The following is a 24,275-nucleotide window of genomic DNA, read 5'->3' on the forward strand; positions in this document are numbered from 1 at the left end:
TTAATAAGTTTCGTCCACAATCTTAATTAGAACTTTATTCTAGTATAATGCTTATGCTAGTGTTATGCAATTGGGATGGGACCATGTTAAGACAAGTTGAGAGAACATAAGGATACCCAAAATTAAATAAGTGAAAATAGAATTCATACCAACCTATATTTGCGGTGGTAATAACTCTTTTTTGGGTCAATATGTTAGCAACGAAATTGCAGGTTGGGATTCCTTAGATTGTGACTGTTCGAAAAGCATTTTCTTTTTCATTGTAAGACATGTTTGAATAAAAAATGTGTAATTAAAAAATAATTGTGATAGATATTTTAATTATATTTAGCGATTCAAAATCAATTCATTTTTAAAAATAAAAAAAAAATAATTATCCGTTTAAATTATTATGATTTTAATTAAAATTTGTTTTTTTTTATCATTTTGAAATGTAAAATTATTATTTATTAAAGTATTATAAGTAATTTCGTTTAATTTTTCATCAACAATAAACCCAATTGTTTATTATTTACAGTTTATAATTGAGATATCATTAATATTAAATAATTTTTTTAAATTCTAGTTTATAAATATTCTATGGTAAAAAAATTAAAAAATATATAATTTATATGTTTAAAATATTTATTTATTATAAATTTTAACTATATAAATTTTTATTTATTTTGTACATAAGATACTAATTTTTTTCTGGTATAGAAATAAGACACTAAATTTATATTAAAATATATATTATGAAATGGAAATAATTAAATTGACAGCATATGTAACGACTAGTTCCCTACCAAAAAAAATACAACGACTAGTAGCCGCAATTTGCAATTTGCATTTTGCAGCCCCATTTTTGTATTAAAAAAGAAAGTATCTGGAAATTGCAAAATTGGAAGGACCCAGCAAAGCACAGTGACAGAACATGGCTGTAGGGTGTGATGTGACTGCCACTAAGATCGAAACATTCAACAAACATAGCGAAGAGGGCCCAATCTTTACATAGCAAAGGATTTTTTGTTTTTGAAGAAAGAGACAGCCATCAAAACTTGTGCAATCCAACGTTATGCCAGTTACGGATGTCAACAATAACATAACTGCAGGAATTTTAATCTTATGTCATACAATTTCTTTTTCTTTTTCTTTTTTTTTTCTGTTAACATTAGGATCTGGATCCTCTCCGACGCTTTTCCCTCTCTGCTCTCTCCAGCCAATACCTGAACCATTGGATCAATTTAAAGGATAAGATTTTAAAAGGAAAAAAGACACACATGAGTAAAGGTGAATTCTCTGATGGACCATATTATGGTCCAAGCCGTGAGCCACCAAAAATATACCGGCTATAGCAAGTTTAAAACACGGGAAGAACTGGTGAGTTACAGTGTTTAAAATGTAAAAATATACATATACTAATCTAAACATGCAAATCAATTTAAATGACATATTCAGATCAAACAGTGGAAATTAAAAATATTACAAGCGTACCTCCAGTCATTGCAAAATGAACGTGAAGCAGCACACACACGAACTTGAAAGACAATTTTGTTCTTCCAGACCCTTACTCACTCTGAATAGATGGTGTATTTTTTTTAATAGAGAAGTGAATTTGGTGGTACAAAATTGAGAGCACCCCATCCTATTTATAGAGTCTGTCCATCATAGAGCTCAACTTGTTATCAAAACGTGATATAGGAAGTTATCAGTACGTGAGATAAAGATAAAGATGGGTACGTGATTTATTACTGAAGGTGGTTGCAAATATATTTGCAAAGATATGGGTTGAATATGGATGAAAAATGGACCAGATTCAGAAATAACTAAATTTTTCAAAATAATAAAATATAAAAAAAACGTGCAACGTGAACGTACGTGCGCTTCCAACATAAAAATGTTTTTAAAATTGCAAAATCGAAGTAAAGTAACATGGGGCTATAATTTTAACCTCTTCAAGCTTCTGTATTAGTGTCGATAGCTGTTGTTAATGGTGGTTATGTAGTATTTCTATCTGGTTATGATTGAAATACACCATAACCTCGTTAAAATTTTTTGTTTTTTGTACCTTGCCCCTAATAATATATATTTAATTTTGCTGACAAAAAAAAACGTTATATGTTTAGTTGGAAAGTGAGCTACCTCATAATTGTCTAGCTGCAAAAGTGAGTTACCTCTAAAATTATGCCCGTGTAAAATATTTAGACCAACATAGTACTACTTTATTATGCCCCTCCTCTCAAATGCTAATATGTAATAAGATGTGAAACAATGTTAGGAACTACACCTCAAATACTCAATTATTATTTTTTCTCTTATGTATATGTTTTTACACATAAAAATACAATCAACTAACCATTATATTGAATTTCAAACTTAAGCTTGTCAAACATAAAAAATCATTTGATGCATTAGAAAATTAACTTAAGAAAATTAACCAAAAGCTTGGAACTGAAAAGAAAATATTCACTGCAATGTAAAAATCGATACACTTTACTTACAGTATTATGAGTAATTATTTTTTGGTGTCTCTGTCTTAAAAACTTAACTCACAATTAACCAATCAACTTTAATAATCTAAACTGGAAAATTCCCAAAATATATAAAAAAAAAAACAAAAACTAAAACAGTCACCAATCCCTTTAATTATCTCAAGAACAGGCAAATATCCCAAAGTTACAAAAAAATTAAAATAGCCTAACAATTCCATGAAAAGCAAAGCATAATATATTAACTAACCATGTACAAATCAATAATATACTTGAATGCAAACGGAATTTAAGTATTTCTCAATGTCTTTTTCTTTTTCACCATATTATAGGCCAAAACTTACCTTGTTAACAAACTAAATACATGGTTGCTGGATTCTGCAAAAATCAACAATTAATAAATAATGAATTAGAATGTCCATTAAAACTCAAAATTAATCAAACCTTTGGACTCGATTGTGATGTGTGATCCAATTGAGTAGATTGAGAAAATAGGCCATTGGCGCTTGTATATGTTTGATAAAAAAATAAAACATTAAAAAGGATATATAATAAGTTGACAACTTAATAAAATATAAAATAAACACACCTGCTAAAGTTAAATCAACTAAATGAAAGTTCAAGAAGTACTAATGTAAGAACATTATCATTACACGAAATTTGTTTCCACTATTGTTTCTACCTTGTTCTATTTTCCATCTCCAGAGACTTGCCTATCCAAAACTTAAGAAGCAACAGTTAAACCGTGAAGCCCTAACAGAAGAGAAGAATGGGGTTTTCTTCTAACCTCAAAGAGAGAAATAGGGGGAACCTTTTTTTTTTGTCCTGGTCTGCACCTTCGAAAGAACAACTCGATGGAGACCAGAGCAAGCACAACCATGTCGTTCTGTCTCTCTGCTACCGCCACTACATGAGTCTGAAACTGAAACTTCTACTCTGAAACATCAAGAAATCCATTAAAGAAAATTGAGGGAAATTAAAAACAAATATGAAATACATGTAATAATAAGAAATATGTAAATGACAAAAAAGATGAGAAAATAAACATACCAATGAATATCGATGCAGTGGTGAAGGAACTCACTGTGCAAGAAAACGACCTAGAGATGTATATTACTATGAAAAAAATTTATTTAACCACACTGTCTCCCAAACAAACCCCACTAGAAACTGATTCAAAGACAAAGATACAAAAAACCCAATCATGCATTCACAAAAAGCCAAAAATCTTAAGAAAGCATCAACAAAAAAATACCAAAAAAAAAATACTTAAGCTAAAGAAGCTATAGCAAACGTCAAGTCCTTCAAATGTTAGGAGGAAAAAAAAACAACCAAATGTTACAAAAAAAATAGAATATTTTTTTTAGAAAAGGGATTAAGCCAAAGAAGTCTTACCAAACATGTATTCCTTTAGAACTTGCAAGATGAGAAAAGAAAGAAAGTAAGAAATTTCCTAAAAAAACATCATAAAACTTTGTCATTAGAATCAGAAAAGTTAAAATGAAAAGGAAAAAAAAGATGAATGAGAACCACCACATACCCACAACTTTTAGTTTTTGGACGAAAGACATTTGATTCATCATATGGAAAACATCAAGAAATCCATTAATCAGAAGTAACACATGAAAAGAAAAAAAAAAAGAAAGATGAGAACCACCACATACCCGTTGTTGGACGAAAACCATTTGATTTCTCATATGGAAAACATCAAGAAATCCATTAAAGAAAATTGAGGGGAGAAACAAAAAGAATAAAAGAAAAAGAGGAGAAGATTGAGGAAGAGAAGAAGAAAGACGGAGAAAGAGTAAAGTTGGGGAGGAGAAAGAGACGATAGTTCCTATTATTAAGTGAAATTAACTGGGGATTTGAAATCCACCAATCAGGGAGAGTAATGTGGAGGAGAGAAAGGACAATTCCTACTATTAAGTGAAATTAAATGGAGAATTGAAATCCATCAATCAGGGAGTGACATATGTAAGGATAATATACCAAATTACATCTGCAGTGCGACACGTGGCAGTCGAGCTGAACAAAAAAGTACAAAAAAATGGAGAAGCAAAAAGACCAAAAAACCAAGAAAAGTGACACATGTCAGAGCCTTAGATAGGAGCATTTTTTATTTTTCTAAGTACTTCTCTTTTATTAGATAGTATACAAATATTTTTACTTTTTAATTGAAACAAATTTAAAAATATTTCAAAGAATGATAAGTAGTTACCATACATTTTTTATGGGAATAATATAGTAATCCCGAGAATATCATTTTTTGGAATATAATTTAGTCCGTGAAATAAATGCTATATAGGCAAAGGAAAAATATATATTAACGGTTGAGATTCATGGTGTTAAAACTTACTTCAAAGTTAAAGCTTTAAATAAAAGCTCTAAAATAAATAAAAATGATTTGATAGGTTTAAATGATAAGTATATGATTAAGCTGAAACAATTAACCTTGATTAACGTGCTTGGTAGTTGATAAAATTCTCATTTTATTATTAATGACATATCTATTAGTTCAAGATTAGAGATAGACAAAAATTTGGATATGTAATTTATTTCTAAAGAGATTAATTTCTATAACTAATAATGTAAAAGATTATCATATATAATAATTTTTTATTAGATGACAGTCTAAAATAAAATCTTTACACAATATTTTTTCATTTTTAAAACTTATTTCAGTTAATTTTTTTTTAAAAAGACTACCTTTTCCCCTATTTTATTTTATAAAAGTTAAAACTGTTTTTGGCAATGATGTAAATTTTAGGTTGATGATTCTCATTTTGTTAGGGAGGTTGTCTTGATTAGCAACCGTTCAAAATGGGTGGGCTCAAATAAACAAGGGGCCCATGATCAGTAAGCATGTCATTAGAGTGGTCACTGTTTCTTTCTACACTCCATGAAATGCTTCCCGCACCTCCTTTAACTTTTTTTTTTAAAGAAAAAACAAAATCCTGAAACTAACTTGCGTCGCATAATTATTATTTTGTAATTTTCCAGAACGAGGAATCTGGAACACAAAATATTTGGTGGAGCCTTCTGCAAATGCAAATCTAAAATTACTTTTTGATAATTTCAAATTGGATTGTTTTGTGATATGATCAATGGGTAAGACTATTGGGTATTTTGTATATTTTGGATTAGCCAATCCGGAAGTAGTTTTTTTGTTCTCCAAATCAAATGTTTCGAAATAGCACACATATTCCAAAAGGTATTCTGAAATACAAATAAAATATTATTATCAATTACCTATTTTGTAACTATTTTATTTGTATTTTGAAATAAATATTCTAGAGTACACATCTATTCCACAATTCTGAAAATAGATTCCAGATTTGCTTATCGGTAACTTAATCTCTAATGACAGGAAACAACAGCTGAAATGAAGCATAAAAATTGGAGTTTAGTGAACAAATGGAGTTTATAGGCTTTGAGTACGAACTCGTGTAAGGGAGGGATGTGTGGGTCTGATAAGACTATTACTTTGTATCCCTGTATGATTCTTTTACCTCCTTTAAACACGTCCTGTGTGAAGGCTGGCCATTTTCTAGTGACAATAAATATGCCTTTTGCCTTTCAAAAAAACTTAATGTGTGTTGTTACTTTGTGCTTGCAATTGTAGATCGTGTCCAAAGATTATAGGGGAGTGAGTATTCATTCAAGAAATTGACTAGGGCACTTGATGTTGATGGGGGCACTTATGAAAAAAGAGAGACAGGAAAATGTAGGGGGGGTAAGAGAATAACTGAATAAGTTATAGAGTAAGAAGAAGGATAAATTTGGAATTTTAGAAAATATAAAATTGAAAAGAAGTGTAGGAAGTATTTGATGGGGTGCAGGAAGCAATTGGATAGAGTGATTTATTTCCCCATTCAGGAGAGAGATGACTTTGTGGTTTCAAGTTTCAACAAGTACAAATTACTTGATTTTTGAAAAAAAAACACCTTGTTCATACACATACTTTTTGTACAAGGCATAACTTGAGGAGCTTATGAAGGAAACCTTTGCATAAAGAGGGTGCACAAATCCTTAATCACTTGTTTTAATCTGCATTAGCATTAGCATATGAAATTTAATTAGAATGTATTCACAATATAAAAAATTATTCCACTGCCATTTAATTATAAATTTTAAGGTATAATAATTTTTTTTATTTTCTGTAGAAAGGTAACACTGATTTTTTTTTTTTTGATAATGATAACAATCATCTTTAAAATTTTGAACCTATGATTTCATACATATTATTTTAATTTTTATTATTAGGTCAATCTTAGTGGGTTAAAATACAGTAAGATTACTAATCATTTATAATAATTATTTTAAAAATTATATCTAAAGTTAATTTGTAATTGATTATCTGTGTAATACAGTAATAAGGTATCAAAATTAAACAAAACAAAAGTAAAATCTGGATAACCGAACACAAGGGTTAATTAGTTGTACTTTAAAACTTGAAGAGGTTAATTAGTCGGCATAAAATATATGAACTTTTAAATGTCATTGTAAACCATCACATCATTTGCTGCTGGGATCCACCATAACGTAGACAACATGACACGGTAAGGCACATCGCTCCACAATATCCGTTTAACATAAGACCAAAGTCCAAAACAGTTTACTTATTTTTGTTTTTTCCCACTATACCATATGATTGTCAACTTTGTTTTACGAGATTAATTTATAGAGCTTAATGGTCATATGAATAGTGTAAGAGTTTTTACTCATTCAATTAAAATTTATTATTAATATAACTTTTAAAATAATTATCATAAAAGTTAATAAATTATAATTAAATAAGGTGTGAAATTTTTTACTTTTGGTGTATACCAACATTTTTTCTGTTAGTTTTATGTTAGCTACATAATAATGGACCACCCGTGGGTAATCCAAAAAGCAAGCTTAATTAGACAAAGACAAACACAGGATTTCTTCACTGTTAGGATCCTTGAAAAGTATTTAAACTTGCCCATAACTCACCTTCTCTTCTTCCTTACTTTATAGGATTCTACCATTATCTGTTTATTCTAATGGGAATGAGGAAGAAAAGAAGAAATCATAAACTTTACACCGTGCCAAAAGGTCAAAAAGCAGAAACCCCACAATCACCAGTGGGCCCCGCATTCACCCACAGTTGATTTATGGTAGAATTCAATAAAGTGAATCCTTTTAGGTAAAGAAGTTCCTTTTTCTTCTTATTGAAAAATGATGTCAGGGTTAGACTTCTTTGTTAATTACATGTGTTAGAAACTACAAGCAATACTTTTTCCATAATAATGGGGTAATCCATATGTACAATTACATAAAGAGGCTTTTCACATTGGCAAGTGTTGAAATCTTGACCAGGTTGCGATGCACCATGGTGCAAAGGATGGAAACTTAACATGAAAAGGAAATAGCTAGGATACGTGAAGAATCAATGCCAGTGAGAACATTTCTTGCTAAAGAAACACCATCTAGGCAAGTTAAGAATCAATCTCAAACGGTTCTTATATTTTTAACATATTTTTATATATTAAAATTATAAAATCAAATAAAAAGAAAAGAAAGCTTTTCCATTAACACTAATGTGAGAAGAAAATAAGAAGATAACATGAATTGAACTTATATATTGCATAAGATAAAATAAACTTACGTACTTGTATAGAAGTTCTTTTTATTTAACTTCTCCAAAAGTTAAGGTTATGAGTTGATTTTAACTTTGGAAAAATTCAATGCATTTTACCTTATTTTCTTTTCCTATAAGTCTTTGTGGATTAAACAAACAGCACCCTAGTCCCTTTGAAGGACTACATTGTCAAACATTTGGGCATTGTCTTCCAAAGAAGCATTTGAGTTTAACATTATTATTGATGCTCTGGTAAGGAAACCAGTTCATGCAACTTTGAAAGAGTTTCTGAGTGATGGCATCAAACCAGATCCTGAAAGAGCTACAATGGGCTCAGCAAGCTATCAAATCTGAGGGCCTAAATCTGCACAGTATTTCCTTCTACCTGTCCCAACCAACCTCAGGCTGCTATCAAGAAACAGACAACTCCATAAGCATAAACATTTCCAAGGAAAACCTTCCATTCTTTTCCCACCTCTTGACAACTCTAGCAGCACCTAGGAGCACCAACTCTTCTTCCTTGAGAAACTTGGAGTTCCACAGAGTTGAATGGGACTCACAAAAGGTAAGAAATCTTGGCACCTTGCTTGGGAATAACCAAAATGTACAACAAGTGGTTTTTAGAAGAAACAGGTTCAATGGAAAAAGCCTGTCAGAGCTTTCTGACATTCTTAAGGCTAATAAAGTGATCAAAGAGATCATGCTTTCAGAATCAGGTATCGGGTCTGTTGGAGCTGGGCTCATTGCTTCTGCTCTTGTGGTGAATGATAGTTTGGAGGAGCTGCAGATATGGGAAGATTCAATAGGGTCAAGAGGTGCTGAGGAGCTCTCCAAGATGATTGAAGTTAACTCAACTCTTAAGCTTTTGACAATTTTTGACTCAAATGCCATCACAGCTACCCCTCTTATATCAGCAGTTTTGGCAAGGAACAGAACGATGGAAGTTCATGTTTGGAGTGGGGAAAATGGGGACAAAAGTTTCAAGGTGGTTGAGTTTGTACCGGAGAACAACACACTTAGAATTTACAAGCTTAACCTCTCAGGTGCATGTAGGGTTATTTGCTCTTTAGGGATGAACTTCACTGTGAAGTCGCTTGACTTGACCGGCGTCAAGCTAAAGTCACAGTGTGCTAAGGAATTTAGGTGGGTTTTGGAACAAAACCAGACCCTCAAAGAGGTAAACTTGTCCAGAACATGCCTTAAAGACAAGGGCATTGTGTATGTTGCAGCTGGCCTCTTTAAGAACAGAAGTCTGCAAACCTTACATCTTAGCGGTAATTGGTTCAATGGAGTAGGTGTGGAGCATCTACTATGCCCTTTGAGTAGATTTTCAGCACTGCAAATGCAAGCCAACACTACTTTGACATGTGTTACTTTTGGAGGAGGGAGGACAAGAATAGGAAGGGATGGTCTAGCTGCTATTATACAGTTTCTAATTAGCAATGAAACAGTGAGGAAGTTGGGGATTCATGATGATGAGAGTTTGAGATCGGATGACTTTGTGAAAATCTTCAAGAGTTTGGAGAAGAATGCTAGCTTGAAATGTTTGTCTGTACAAGGCTGCAAACGTGTGGAGGGAGAGACATTGCTGCATACAATTATGGAGACAATACAGATAAATCCTTGGATTGAAGATATTGATCTCTCAAGAACACCTTTACACAACTCTGGAAAGACTCGGGGAATTTATCAGAGATTAGGCCAGAATGAGAAGACTGAACCAGAAATGGATTTGGTCAAGGACATGCCACTAACAGAACCCAAGAGTTGCAGAGTTTTTTTTTGTGGTCAAGAAAGTGCAGGTAGGCTTGAGTATATTTATTTATCTTCAACTAGTTATAGACCTGTGCATTGCAGGGGTGTAGTAAAGTTGTATAAATCATATAACTTTAGAGACTTCAAAGGATATAAATTCTTAAAAGTGAAATCATTCCATATTTCTTCAAATAATAAAAATAATGGAAAACATTAATCATCTTAGAATAAATTTTGATACGACTAGAGAGAAACATAATAAATTAGTAATTGTGAGCTCCTTGTGCATTCCCAAGAATAGGTCATAACTAGGTCATCAAGTTAATGGTGCTTCATAGATTTCTTTGCAGAAATTTGCTTTGAAGTTCAATTTACTAAAAAAGGAAAAGATCAATAAGATCAACATTGACATATCCAAGTGTAGTTTTTGTGTTAATCTTACTGGTCCAAGTGTAGGTTGTGTTTAATATCACTTGTGATAGTGCCTTGGTACACCTTACCATCTTTTTTCCAACTTTCTCTACCTTCTTAAATTTCTAGTTAGCCAAAAAATACTTATGTCTTCATCATTGTTCTATCTTCTTAAATGAATTGTATTTATAGAATTCAGTATTTATCACTTATTCATCAATAATTCTACTTAATTAAGAAATGTCGTAACTGAAACATTCTGTCTAATAAATTGACTATTAAAGTGAAGAAAGTGGGACTTATAATAGAATGAAAGGATGGATGACATGGTTTCATAACAAAGAATGTTCATGCTGGCATAGCATGATAAGAGAGAATGTTCATGCAGATGTCAACTCTACAACTCACGCTTCAGATTTTTTTATATTATAAACAGATGTTTTACCATTGATTAATTCACGGCACATCTATATAAGTAAAAATAAGTTCATGAAACCAAATTAAGCTCCATTCTTTTAGTAACAGCACTTTGTTCATGAAACCTATTGAATGAGAAACCAACTTGAACAATAGTTAATAGTTTAAATTCATATTTTTCAGGCAAAACCACACTTTGTCATTCAATATCACAAAATTTCTCTGCTTTATCACTTCCCTACTTGGATCAAGTCAGAACAATTGTGAACCCAGTGGAGCAGGCTGTCAAAGCAGTAGGAATGAAGATAAAAACTTTCAAGGATGAGGATACAAGGATTTCAATATGGAATCTTGCTGGTCAACATGAGTTTTTATCCCTCCATGATCTCATGTTCCCAGGGCATGGGAGTGCATCATTTTTCATCATCATATCAAGTTTATTTAGGAAACCAAGTAACAAAGAACCAAAAAGTTCAACTGAAATTGAAGAAGACCTGCAATATTGGCTCAGGTTCATAGTCTCCAACTCTAAAAGGGCAATACAACAATGCATGCTACCAAGTGTCGCTGTTGTTCTCACACACACTGATAAAATCAACCAACCATCACAAAATTTGCAGCACACAGTAGATTCAATACAGAGATTGAGAGACAAGTTCCAAGGCTATGTTGAATTCAACCCAACTGTATTCACAGTTGATGCAAGATCATCAGCATCAGTTAGTAAACTCACTCATCATATCCGAAAGACAAGCAAGACAATTCTCCAAAGAGTGCCGCGAGTTTATCAACTTTGCAACGATTTGATACAGATTTTATCAGACTGGAGATCTGAGAACTACAACAAGCCAGCAATGAAGTGGAAGGAGTTTGGTGAGCTATGCCAAGTTAAAGTTCCGTTGTTGAGAATTCAATCAAGAAATGAAAATAAAGAGAGGGTGGAAATGAAGAGAAGAGCTATTGCTACCTGTCTTCATCACATTGGTGAGGTGATTTACTTCGATGAGTTGGGGTTTCTAATTTTAGATTGTGAGTGGTTCTGTGGTGAAGCACTTGGTCAGCTGATAAAGTTGAATGTTAGGAAGCAACATTCCTCAGAAAACAATGGATTTGTTAGCAGGAAGGAACTGGAAAAAATCTTAAGAGGAAGTTTGCAGAGCCCTATTCCTGGTATGGGTTCGAAGGTATTTGAGAACTTAGATACTAGTGATCTTGTGAGGATGATGCTAAAACTTGAACTTTGTTATGAGCAAGACCCATCAGATCCAAATTCTCTGCTATTGATTCCTTCCATTCTTGAAGAAGGAAGAGGAAAGCCTCAGAAGTGGCAGCTAAGCATGCCAGACTGTGTTTATGCTGGACGTCACCTCGAGTGTGATGATTCAAGCCACATGTTTCTAACTCCCGGATTCTTCCCTCGTTTACAGGTAAGAGTTTCTATAGCTCACCTTTTTTCCCTAAGTTTCACCCTATCCAATTGTTTCCCGCAACAAGTTCTTTTCCCTGCACTTGATAATATTTCAAGGTTTATCTAGTGTTGGTTACTTTCTGATGGTGGATGACCTAGGCTTACTAAATGCAAAAGCATATAAAATATAGTTTGTATAGAAACATAATTAGGATCCACCTGCTTTGGTTAATTGTTAGGACACCATACACAATTTCATTAATAATAGGACTAGAAATGAGTCGAATTTGGTTTAGCTCAACTAGACTCAATAAGAATTGATTTGGTTCAAAACTCAACTCGAATTCAATATGAAATTTTTTTCTAACTCGAACTTGATTTTATTCAAGCTTGTGAACAACTTGATTCAAATCAATATCTTGATGTGTATTCAAATTGCTTATATTTTGATTTTCACTCCTAAGTCTTTAAAGCTACAATAACTAGGATTTTTGGATTTTTTCTGGATATAACATTGAATTTTCTGATTGAATTTGTCCTATGGTGTTGCAGGTGCACCTTCACAACAGAATACAGGCTCTAAAGGATCAACATGGGGCAACTTACAGTCTTGAGAAGTGCATCATATCAATCTGCATTAATGGAATCTACATAAGAGTAGAACTTGGAGGACAATTGGGTTACTATATTGATGTCCTTGCATGCTCCACCAAAAACTTGTCTGAAACTTTAAGAGTCATTAATCAACTTATAATCCCTGCAATCCAAAGTGTTTGCCATGGGATCACCTTGACTGAAAATGTCATAAGACCTGAATGTGTGAGAAAACTGACACCCCCTAGATACAGAAAAACTCAATTTGCTTCCATGCAGCAACTTAAACAAGCATTACTTTCACTTCCAGCAGACAGCATGTATGATTATCAACACACATGGAGTCCAGTCCTAGACTCTGGTAGGCCAATTCTCCAAGATGGATTTGATTTTGCTCGGGACCTTTTATCCGATGATGACTTCCGGGAAGTGTTGCATCGAAGGTATCATGACCTGTACAATCTTGCACAAGAGCTGCAAGTCCCACCTGAAAATAACCCTGAAGGGCAAGGTCAATCTATAACCATGAGTAATGAAGCTGCAAAGGTTGAACCAACCTTTGGTGGCATTGCAAAAGGGGTTGAAGCAGTTTTAGAAAGACTCAAGATTATAGAACAAGAAATCAGAGACTTGAAACAGGAAATCCAGGGGCTGAGATACTATGAACATAGACTTCTCCTTGAGCTTCATCGCAGAGTGAACCACCTAGCAACCTTCAATGTCCAGGTTGAGGAGAGGAAAGTCCCCAACATGATCTATTTTGTTAAGACAGAAAACTACACAAGGAGACTGGTCACTGCCATGCTTTCAGGTATGAATGCTCTCCGGCTTCACATGTTATGTGAGTTCCGGGGACAAATGCATGTTGTTGAAGATCAGTTGGGGTGTGAAATCATGCAAGTTGATAATGCGGCTGTGAAGTCTTTGGCTCCATATATGAAGAAGTTCATGACACTGGTAACTTTAGCTCTCAAAATAGGAGCTCATCTTGCAGCAGGGATGGGGCAAATGATACCAGACTTGAGCAAGGAGGTGGCTCATTTGGCTGGCTCTTCAGTTCTCTGTGGTGCAGCTGGGGCAACTGCTGCTGGTGTTGTAGGGGTGGCCGCTATGGATCGTAGAAACAGGTCCATTGAAGGTTCAAGGGACATTCAACAAGACTTAAGAGCAGCACAACAATGGGTGGTTGATTTCTTAAGGGAAAGAAGGTGCTCCTCAGGGAAGGATATTGCAGAGAAATTTGGACTGTGGCGAATAAGGTATAGGGACAATGGTCAAATTGCATGGATATGCAGGCAGCACATGTATGCCAGATCTGCAGAGATAATCGAAGTGCCTGTTTGAAACAGTTAAATCCTTATGTAGCACTAGGAACCTTAGCTTCCAAGTTTCTTCTCTTTATTGTTGTGTCATGAGTGTTTATATTTCCACTATTATTATGGCATGTAATGTTCTCCAATACATTTAAGGGGAGAACAAATGTTGGTCTAGCAAATTTTAATTTCTAACATGATGGAAGCTCATACACTACTTTTCTGATAGTTACATTATATGCGTGTATTTCAAACTCAATAAGAATGAATTTAATTCATGCACTGTTAGAGTAAAAGCTAACTAATAAAAAAATATCATTAATGCTTTTTAAATGTTATAAAAGTCAATAAATTTACTATTCATGAATAAAGACGATTACTGATTCAATGATATTATGAAAACTTTTAAACTATTGACTGCATGTATGAATAAATATGACCATTTCAGAAAGTTGTGGAACTAGAACAAGGAAATACGGGCAGACAAAAAAAAGATCTACGATCCTGTATGGTATGAGCTTTTTCATGCGAAAGAAAGCAAAGTTTTGTAGATTTTGCTTCATCTACACTTTGGCTTTCACCGTATGAATGTAGAACGTGCTTACTGATTATACACATGATTAATGTCTTGTGAGATAAAATAAGATTTCACAATTATTGACATCCAAATCAAAAGAACGACAAAGGAAGAAGGTAACACAAAAGTTCAGGTAGCAGTTAAGATAGCAACAAGCTTGTGAGAGTACAAAGTTATATTCCCTGTAAGCTACAACCAACATGTGATGAAATACAGAAGGGGAAACCACACAGGATAGTACATTGATTATTTCACTTCACTACTAAAATCAGTTTTCTTCTAAAAATCTACAGTGACTGCTCGTATTCCCTTGAACAAGGGAAGCAAAAGATCAGAAGAAAGCTCTGCTGCCATAAAACACACGAGAATTATTGCTCTTTGATGGCTGTAGTTTCTGCTCAGTGGTTGAATTTCCTGAACTAGTTGGTTCACTTTCCAAGTCCATAGGGAGCTTCATTTTTGCTAGTGACTCAGTGAATTGCTGCATGCTTTTCATGTACATGTCTACTATATCCTGCTGCACGACCTTTGGCTCGGGTTCAATGTTCACAGTCACAACAGGCTTAGGGAATGATTCACTAGGAACCCCACTTGAGGAATCACTCTCACTATCTTTGGTATCCACATTTTTGTCCTCTTTGGTGCCTGAAACTTGCTCCTGAATGGAAGACTTGGAAGCAGCAGCATCAGATGATTCTGAGTTTGCTGGCACTGAAGGGGAAGAAACCCCATTTGTTGACACACTGCTAGGAGGGGAATCAACCTTAGTTGGCTGAACAGACTCAACACTGCATGCTGAGAAGCTTTCCACAAGCCGAACACCGGCTTCGGAACTCTGGTTTTCAGCATCAGAAGTAGCCAAGCTATCGGAACATTGAGTCTCCTCACACGGAATACCGAAGTATTCTGAAACCATCAAGTGGTCTTCATTGACAATCTTCGGATCCGGGAACTCGATTTTGTCTAAATCCCTGGCCAGTGACTCGGACGTTTCTGAGTCCTGCACTGCGGCATCTGTGGCCACCTTGTTCGGCATTGCAGAAATTGTCATAACATCAGGTGAAGCACCAGTGTAAGAAAGCGACAACTGAACAAAACCCGAAGGAGAATGGAATAGATCAGTTGAAGAAAGAGAGAACTCTTTCTCAAGTTTCCCATTCTGGACTAGTACTTCAGACAAGGGTACCAAAGCAAAACCAAGCAACTGGTCTTCAAGATAGTTCTTCACCCTGCTAAGCATCCATATCTCACACTTGAGAGAAGCATCAACAGTCCTAACATCAATACGAAGATTCTCGTTGAACACAGGGTTCCTTCCTCCTCCATTGATGGTTTTGGTAGACACAGTTGTCTCAGGATTACTGGTCAGGCAAATCTTAGCATAAACATCTTGCTTGTGGTATATGCAAATGTTTTGAATGTCCCTGGCCTGATGTATGTAAACATCAAGCACTCCAAGATACTCCTCTACATTTGACATGACAACTTCCTTCCCATTCACTTCAATGTCCTTGGAAAAAGGACTAGAGTTTCCTGGGAAAACATCAGACTTGTGCTTCTCACTCTCACCCAACACTGAGCTCCTGAAGGGTGACACAACAGATTGTGGGGAATCCATTATGATATCAACAGTAACTGGCAACCTGGCAAACCACAAAGAGCTACAAGAAAGTCAATTCACTCTATGTTTTAGAAAACTAAGACACAAGACAGAAATTATTCTTAGAAGTTAAATCCCAAAGCAAGAGACATCTGCCACATCAAATACTAATTATCAACTGAACAACCTAGTACTAGCTGAAGAACACAAAATTCACTAATCCAGAACCTAGCTCAACAAAACACAAACTTAAAAAAACGACCCCAAAAACCAGGCTTAAGCAGATCCAAAAATAGAAACAAACTTCACTGCATGAAAACCAACATAGAAAGGTAAAAAAAAAGGAAAGGCAACACTCAACCCCAAAACGTGAGACAAAGAAGTAGTAGGAAGCTTGAACTTGACTACTTGAGTTCCCTCAAAAGGCAACTCGGAACTAACAAAACCAGAAGCAGAAGCCCCCCAGCAATTGAAACTTTCCAGTGAAATACTCGAAGACCCAGAACCAGCAAGGCTTAAAAACTAGCAAGAACAATAAAGGGTAGTGACAAGTTTCACCATATTCCAATAAAGCCACCGACTTTATCTGTTTTCCTGCACAAAAAACACTACCAGCGGAATCCAAGGGAGGGGCACGGTGACCCAGGACGCGTTAGTCACAGAATTCTAAAACCAACCCCAACCCACTTTAAAAATTCTCCTTCAAATTACACACCAGCACTAGAAAACAAAAGAGAATTCAGAGAGAGAAAAAAATCAAATAAAAAAGAAAGAAAGAAGAAACATGTATTTAGAAGAAAGGGTATAAATAAAGGAACATAGGTGTGGAGATAAAAGATGATGAGGTTTTATTTGATTTTATTACCTGGCTTTGGAAGTCAAAGTCTTGGGGGTTTGGTGTGTCGCAAAATGAAATCCAATAATCCACAATCAGAGGATGACCCAGTTCGTGAATCGAGGTGAAAGAACAAAAAAGCTGTGAACTTTGGTGTCTTGTGGAAAGGAAAGGGATGTTGCTGACTGGTGCTGAGAATGAAAAATGTTTACTGGGAGTGTATGGATCCGTGTAGGGAACATGCTCGCAGAAGAAGTGTGTATTTGGAAGAGTATTATATAATATGGGAAATGATAGCCGCAGATAATGAAAATTACTACTATCTTTTACGTATAAAATCGATCATATGTTTTTTTCTTCCTAATGTACAAGTACAACTATGATGTATGGATACAACAAGTATTTGATATAGTAATATAATTATTTTAAAATATATAATATGATGTGCATAACATACATATTTAAATTTAAATATATATAAATTCATAGAATTGGTATAAAGTGTATGACTCCGTTGTGTTTTCAGTAGATTGAAGGATAACTGTAGTATCTGACTTTGGACTTTTTTTATAATATATATAAAATTTATAAATATAATAAATATATAATTATAATTATATAAATTCAAATAAATAATATACTTTTAAGACATTACTTAAAATTAAATACAAATTATTAATCATTATTACCATAAATCATTTTCTATTCTCTACAAGTTAAAATTAAAATAGTATTGATCTCATTCATTTCATAAATTTATTAAAAAGATAATGCTTAGATTTTTCTATGTTGTAAATGCCTCAATGTCTTATATGTAGTTGTATTGAATTTTTATATTATTTTTGTAAAGGCTTAGATACTTTGCAATATTGGTGAAATATCCAAAAAATATCAGTGTTTTAAACGTATCGACTATGAATATATGAAGCAAATTACAGTATTGGTGCTTTATAAATATACATGGACAGTAATGATGTTTGAATTTAAGAGCTCGTGCAAACATTCTAAACCTTTATTACTAGACCATTATAGAAATCATATGATTAAATATGAAATTTAGGGTGAAGATCATTTTATATACTGTATTAATTATGTTTAATAAACGTTTATTAGAATTAATTTCACTCAATTTTAAATTAAATAAATCTACCAAAAGATCTAGGGTAAATAGTTTTTTTATTCCGGAATGTATAATTTGCTAGCATATACGTCTCTAAATGATGAAAATATAAAATTTAGTAATCGAAAGTATAAAAAGTATAATAAATATATCCGTTTGTTAATTTTTATTCATCATCGTTAATAAAATAACCTTCATGACATAGATGGACAAACTTGTGACTAAAACAATGGTCAATGTAATTATTTCTAATTGTCAACATAGGGACATATTTGTCATATAATATTTTCTTGATTGTTCCACTTCCCACTAGTTGAGAACATGAATAGGATAAGTAGTCACTTTTATGTCTGAATGTATAATTCGCTGACAAATGCGTCCATCAAACATAAAAATACAAAATTTAATTTATAAAAGTATAAAAGTGTAACAAATATATATGGTTGTTAACTTTCTTTGGTCAATTGTTAATAAAATAGCCAAAATTTAAATAAGTAAAATATGAGATATATTTATCTTTTATTTATAGTAGTTTGTGAAAAATTATGATTGATAATCAATATTATTATTATTATTATGTTTGTTTTAAATTATGTTTGCCAATATATTTTTTAAGTGGCTATTATAATGTCGTGTTTTTATCAATAAAAAGTGGCTAAAATTTATCCTAAAATTATATTTTACTCTTAAATGAAATAAAATTTTGGGTCTAATAAATTAGTTTAATAGAAACATACTAATATTTAAGTCTAATAAAAAATTACTAATATTTTTATCTAATAATAATTATTTATTAACATTTTGGTGCATTACAACTTACTATTGTCTAGTCAAAAAATTATTGATATTTTCCTTCAATAAAAAAATATTGACATTTTCATTTAATAAAAAATTAATGATATTTACATAAAAAATGATATATAACATTTTCATTCAATCTAATCAACATATTTCAATGACAAATTGAATCATTGTGTCACACAAATTATTTTATTTTATTAACCCTAACATATCAATGCTAATAATAAAATATATTTGTTATACTATTTATATTTTTGAAAACTAAATTTTATATTTTCATTGGAATATATTTCTCAATAAATTATACGTTTAAAAATAAAAATGATTATTTAATTAAAGATATAATTCAACTTATTAACATTGTGTGTGAATTTTATTTTATTTTTATTGAAAAACCCCTCACGGACGTTCAAGCAAAAACTTCAAATGTAACTTCTCACTAAAGCTGTATCAAAACTTGTGTCCATTTCCGGTTAAAAAAGAAACTTGTGCCCATTAAACATAAGGCAAATACAAAGTACAAACACACTCTCTGAACAATCATATTTTAATGTTTAAATTATTAAAATTTCCTGCTACTTTTGTCTTTTATTTTTTTATTTTAATATTTTTATGATCTTATCTTGAGTTAACAAACATATTAATTTGATCATGTTTATTGTGTATTTTTTTATCATATTTTAAGTAAAGAAATTAATGAAATATATAAAATGATAATTGTAAATAAAATTAAATAAATTATTATTATTAAAAAACAAGAAACTTTTTACATTAATATAAAATAAGAAATTATAAAAATATAGAATAAGTAAAGGCTAAAAGTTAAAAAAAAAAGATTGACACAAATAATAAAGACATGTGCTTTTTAATGAAGTTATCCAAAGTTTAAATTTTAATTTTTTTAAGAAGAATATTTATCTTATGTATGTTTTCAATTCTTAACAAAGATTAATTTCTAGTGATAATTATTTCTTACCAATATCATTATAAGAAAAAAAATAAAAAATAAAAAATAAAAAATATAGCAACACATGTTTTATTACTCTTATAATTCAAATCAAACCAACTCAACCTTAATGAAATTAGTTTAGTTCAAATTAAAAAAAAATCTAAATCCAAACAGAACAACTTAAATTAAATATTAATCTAATAAGAAATTTAGCTCTATATGTGAATTATTATTAATCTCATGATACTATTTTTATTTTTGATAGATAAAAAGTTTAAATATAATCAATTTAAGTTTAATTTTATCCTATACTCAAACCAATCCAGTTATTAACACTAAAAAAATTATAAATTCATAGATTGAGTCTCATATTTCTGTTTGTTCTTTTCCATTTATTTTCATTCAAATCAAACAAACAAATATGGTTTATTATATATATATATATATATATATATATATATATATATATATATATATATATATATATATATATATCTTTTCATTCTATGCAATCACCTTCCCCAAAGAAGCAGACCGTTGGTGAACAGAACATGATATAACTATTAAATTAATACATACTGCATTGTGTAGCATACTAGAGGGACGGAGTGCTGAATGTGTATAAAAACAATAAAATTAATTTGAAAATTGATTTAATATCAAATTGAGACCAATTTTAAATTGATTTTCAAACTGTTTTTTTTCAAATAAAAAATATTTAAATAAAAATTAGTTGGATTAACCAAATCAATTTTATAAAAATAATTCAATTAATCAAATTAATTTTATAAAATAAGATACTCTCTTATTTTTGAACTAATTCAAGAAATGATCAATTTAGTTACAATTCAATTTGAACTCATTTTTTTTCACATCCAGCCTAGATGGGTATGGGACACACCGTCCCACGCCATGGCCCCATCTCCACACAGACCAATCAGAGTGCATTTGATTGGGTTTTTGCAAGTGGGACATTTGATGTGACTTTTCTTTGCATACAGCATACAGTCCCACCTCTGCAGAACATTATGTTTGTATATTCCAACTTTCTAATTTTCTATTCTACCATTTAAGAAAGGGACTTTATTTTTCAATTCTTTTCAAGAGCATGTGCTAACTGATTTCTCAAGAGCATGTGATAACTGATTTATTGAATGAGAACCGTTTCTTAAATCTAGAGATGTTTATAAAGAGAGAGAAAAAAAAATGATACTCACAATTTAAAGAGTTTTGATTCATACAAGTTTCTTGTGTTCGAAATGCATGCATTGGAACTAGCTTTTGTGGTAGTTCCAGCTTTTCTTTTTTAACTAGTTTGTGTGATTTTATCATATTTAAATCTAAAATTTTAAGATGATACAAATGATGTTGGATTTATTGAATCATTTGTGGGCATCATGTCATCATGTCATTATAAATATATAGACTTAGAGTTAGAAATTTATGAACAGAAACCAAATCGTAACGATAAAAAGAACCAAAATTTAAATTTCTGTTGAGAGGAAAATCTATTTAATGACCTCGCCTTAAACAATATTGCTTTTAAATAGAATATTTTTTTAAAAATAAATTATAATGCTTGGTATACGAATGCACACCAGTGCAGGAGCGGGTTCTTTAGCTCAGTTTCTTTTCCCAAATAAAATATAAGCAAAATTAATAATTGAAAACAAAGGCAGTTGCTTAGAATTTACTCTACTATCCCATTCAGAAAATGGGTACTCAAATAAAGCCAAACTAAGCATTGTATTAAGTATATTAATGGCATCACCATCTTCTCAGTTTGAATAAAATATATATAGCCAAATTTGATCATACAAAATGGTATGCAAGGAAAAAAGCATAAATGATTACTTGGAAAAAAAAATAGTGTAGAACTCGAGAGATTTCCTAGATCAGCATAAAAAATCGCCCACTTATAACAAGAGCTTTTGCGCTTTAATTCTAGAAGTTTTCCCTTTTTATTCATGCATTGGCCCCAAAGCATCTTGTTCGTTCGCCCATGGTATCGTGCAATTAATTTGCACCATGTATAAATTGTGCATGCAAAATCATAAGAATAATTATGGTGGGGTCTTGTGTTTTATATAGAGAAAAAGAATTAGGATTTTGTAAAATAATTTATATAATTATTTAATCATATTGTATAATATATAGTAAATTTATTAATTTTTATTATGATTTTATTAAAAATCATGTAAATGATAATTTGTAATTAAATAATTATATAAAGTTATTTTATATTATCATATAAGGTGGGTCAACGTTACACCATTCAATTAATGACTCTTAACTATATCTTTGAAATGTTTCAAACTCCATCCAATGTAGGCCTCGAGATTCCTAGACATGCGGCCCACTGCTGCTACTAAGTTGTCCTGCCTCTTAATGGTAGTTGCAAGAATCGGTTGGGACTAGTTATTCGGACTGCAAACATAGTCACTAGGCAATTTGATTAGAGATTTTGACTTAAAAAAAATAAAATTCAAACAATAGGTATTTTTCACAAAAGAACATCTATATAAGTATGGGGTTTAGTTCTTTTAGGGAGAATATTTTTTTTTATAAGATTTAAACTCAATAGTTAACTTAAAAGAAAATTAAAGGTTAAATTACTCATTTGGTCCCTATAGTTTCATGATTCTTACTTTTTTAGTCCTTATAGTTTAAAATTGATGTTTTTAGTCCCTATAATTTATATTTTAATTAATTCTCTTTTAGTCTCTGTAATTTTTCAAAGTATAGGGACTAAAAGAGAATTAAAATGTAAACTATAGGGATTAAAAATACCACTTTTAAATTATAGAAACTAAAAAGATAAGAACCATAAAATATAGGGACCAAATGGGTAATTTAACCAAAATTAAATATTTACCATTTAACATAATCACTCATTAATAGACTTTGAATGTCTTTAAATGATATAATTTGATGCCCAATATAACTCATCAAAATCTACTAGTTTAAAGGTATATAGTTAGGTTAAAGTTTGGTTTGAATTATTCTTAAAAGAATTAACGAAAGTGACAATTTAAATAATTCATATAAAAAAACCATGCAAGTTTCACAAAATGCTTTTTTTATGAATAAATATTAATTTTTAATTTTTTAATGAGGTATACAAGCCTACAACATCTTTCTCTCCTTTTCTTTTTTTATTTACCATCAAATAAACCTTATTTCTCCAACAAAAGTAATATAATTAATGTATTTAACTCTTTCAAAATAAAAAAGAATATAGAGTAAGAAATAGAAAGAGTACATTTAATATTATTTTAAAAATATTTCATAGAATCATTTCATTTTAAAATAAGAACGAACACCTTTTTTTTTCATATTTCATATATATATATATATATATATATATATATATATATATATATATATATATATATTAATATAAAAAGATATTCGTTCTTATTCGAAGATGAAATACAGTATCAGACAATTTTTTTACTCACAAGTGCTATTTATACATGCATATAGTAAAATATCAAAATTCTTATCATATTAAAGTTTCAAGCTATTAACCACTAGTACTACACATGATGGTGAAAACTCCAATATATAGAGATATGTATATAAGTATATGGAAGTCTCTATTTCTTCCTTTTGGTCTTTCCGTACTCGTTTCAGCCTTTTCTTCTTCTTCTTCTTTTGAAGTTGATATGAGATACATCTCTGTTGAGGAGAAGGGTGCATGTATATTAAGAGTAGTTTGATGTGCTTTTTCTACCTTTGATCACGTATATCGATTCCGTAAATTGCGTGTGAAGACTTCAAACAAAATTAGACAAATAAATGAAATCAACCGACCCAATAAGCATAGCATTAGATTTCAACTTTCAAGCTCTTTGGGAGAATGTTTAGGTGCTAAGTGATTGGGACTTCAAATATTGTAAACTTTCTCTTTGTCAATATATTTATGGGATGAGTATTGTCTCTTCTAGAACGAAAAAAGATAAGCTTATTTGACTGAGTTATCGAGCTAATTAGTTTGGGATTTGGTTTTGTAGGGGAAAAGTAGTTTCAAATTCTATAATTTGTCTTAACTTCCTTTCTTTGATCCTCGATCTTGAGCAATCAACATATAATATGTATTGTATTTTAACTAGGTATCTCCACAAACATAAATAAAATATATTTAAGATCATCAAATACATGAATTAATTGACATCAAATTAATCAAATTAGCTTAACAGTAATCTTGGATTCGAATCAAATACTTGAAGGAGAACTTTTAAAAAAAAAATATTTAAGACTATTAATTTCTCCCACGTTGTTTCAAACTACCAAATTTTTCAAATGATTAATTATCTTCTCCGAAGTTTGAACTAATTCTCTTCTCATAATATAACTTGCTTAACATCGGACCAGCTAGCTTTTTTCTTTTTTTTTTTTTTCCTCTTTTTCTTTTTTTTT

At 31.4% G+C, this 24,275-nt stretch overlaps 2 protein-coding genes and 1 long non-coding RNA gene across 8 annotated transcripts; 1 reads left to right on the forward strand and 2 right to left on the reverse strand.

Annotated features, from left to right (window-relative positions):
* Positions 1-767: 767 nt before the first annotated feature.
* On the reverse strand, positions 768-4,437 carry LOC121174035 (uncharacterized). The gene is made up of 4 exons (XR_005889722.1): positions 4,133-4,437; positions 4,009-4,014; positions 3,864-3,921; positions 768-3,404 (listed from the first exon to the last, which is right to left on the reverse strand). It is a non-coding gene; the product is annotated as an uncharacterized lncRNA (long non-coding RNA).
* Positions 4,438-8,167: 3,730 nt separating this feature from the next.
* Positions 8,168-14,190, forward strand: LOC100784182 (protein TORNADO 1). Its single transcript, XM_003552970.5, has 3 exons — positions 8,168-9,875; positions 10,840-12,083; positions 12,617-14,190. The coding sequence occupies exons 1-3, from the start codon at positions 8,369-8,371 to the stop codon at positions 14,000-14,002; spliced, it is 4,137 nt and encodes a 1,378-aa protein (XP_003553018.1). The 5' UTR covers positions 8,168-8,368; the 3' UTR covers positions 14,003-14,190.
* A 475-nt stretch (positions 14,191-14,665) lies between these two features.
* On the reverse strand, positions 14,666-17,296 carry LOC100796499 (uncharacterized). 6 transcript variants are annotated; one of them, XM_003551468.5, is made up of 2 exons: positions 17,014-17,296; positions 14,666-16,191 (listed from the first exon to the last, which is right to left on the reverse strand). In XM_003551468.5, exon 2 carries the CDS (start codon positions 16,164-16,166, stop codon positions 14,880-14,882), a length of 1,287 nt encoding a protein of 428 aa, XP_003551516.1. In that variant the 5' UTR covers positions 16,167-16,191; positions 17,014-17,296; the 3' UTR covers positions 14,666-14,879. The 6 variants fall into 6 exon arrangements, with proteins under 6 accessions (XP_003551516.1, XP_006602161.1, XP_003551517.1 ...); XM_006602098.4 differs by having other exon boundaries at positions 14,666-16,209; positions 17,014-17,068; XM_003551469.5 differs by lacking the exon at positions 17,014-17,296 and adding an exon at positions 16,707-16,990.
* Positions 17,297-24,275: the final 6,979 nt, after the last annotated feature.

Source organism: Glycine max, chromosome 18, assembly GCF_000004515.6.
Source record: "Glycine max cultivar Williams 82 chromosome 18, Glycine_max_v4.0, whole genome shotgun sequence".
In the NCBI taxonomy this organism is placed as follows: Eukaryota; Viridiplantae; Streptophyta; class Magnoliopsida; order Fabales; family Fabaceae; genus Glycine; species Glycine max.

Bases quoted from the DNA above. Each gene is read 5' to 3' on its own strand.
- LOC100784182 (XM_003552970.5), top strand. From the start codon at position 8,369: ATGGCATCAAACCAGATCCTGAAAGAGCTACAATGGGCTCAGCAAGCT. The intron at 9,876-10,839 runs GTAGGCTTGAGT...CATATTTTTCAG, and splicing joins TTGTGGTCAAGAAAGTGCAG to GCAAAACCACACTTTGTCAT. The intron at 12,084-12,616 runs GTAAGAGTTTCT...ATGGTGTTGCAG, and splicing joins GATTCTTCCCTCGTTTACAG to GTGCACCTTCACAACAGAAT.
- LOC100796499 (XM_003551468.5), bottom strand. From the start codon at position 16,166: ATGGATTCCCCACAATCTGTTGTGTCACCCTTCAGGAGCTCAGTGTTG.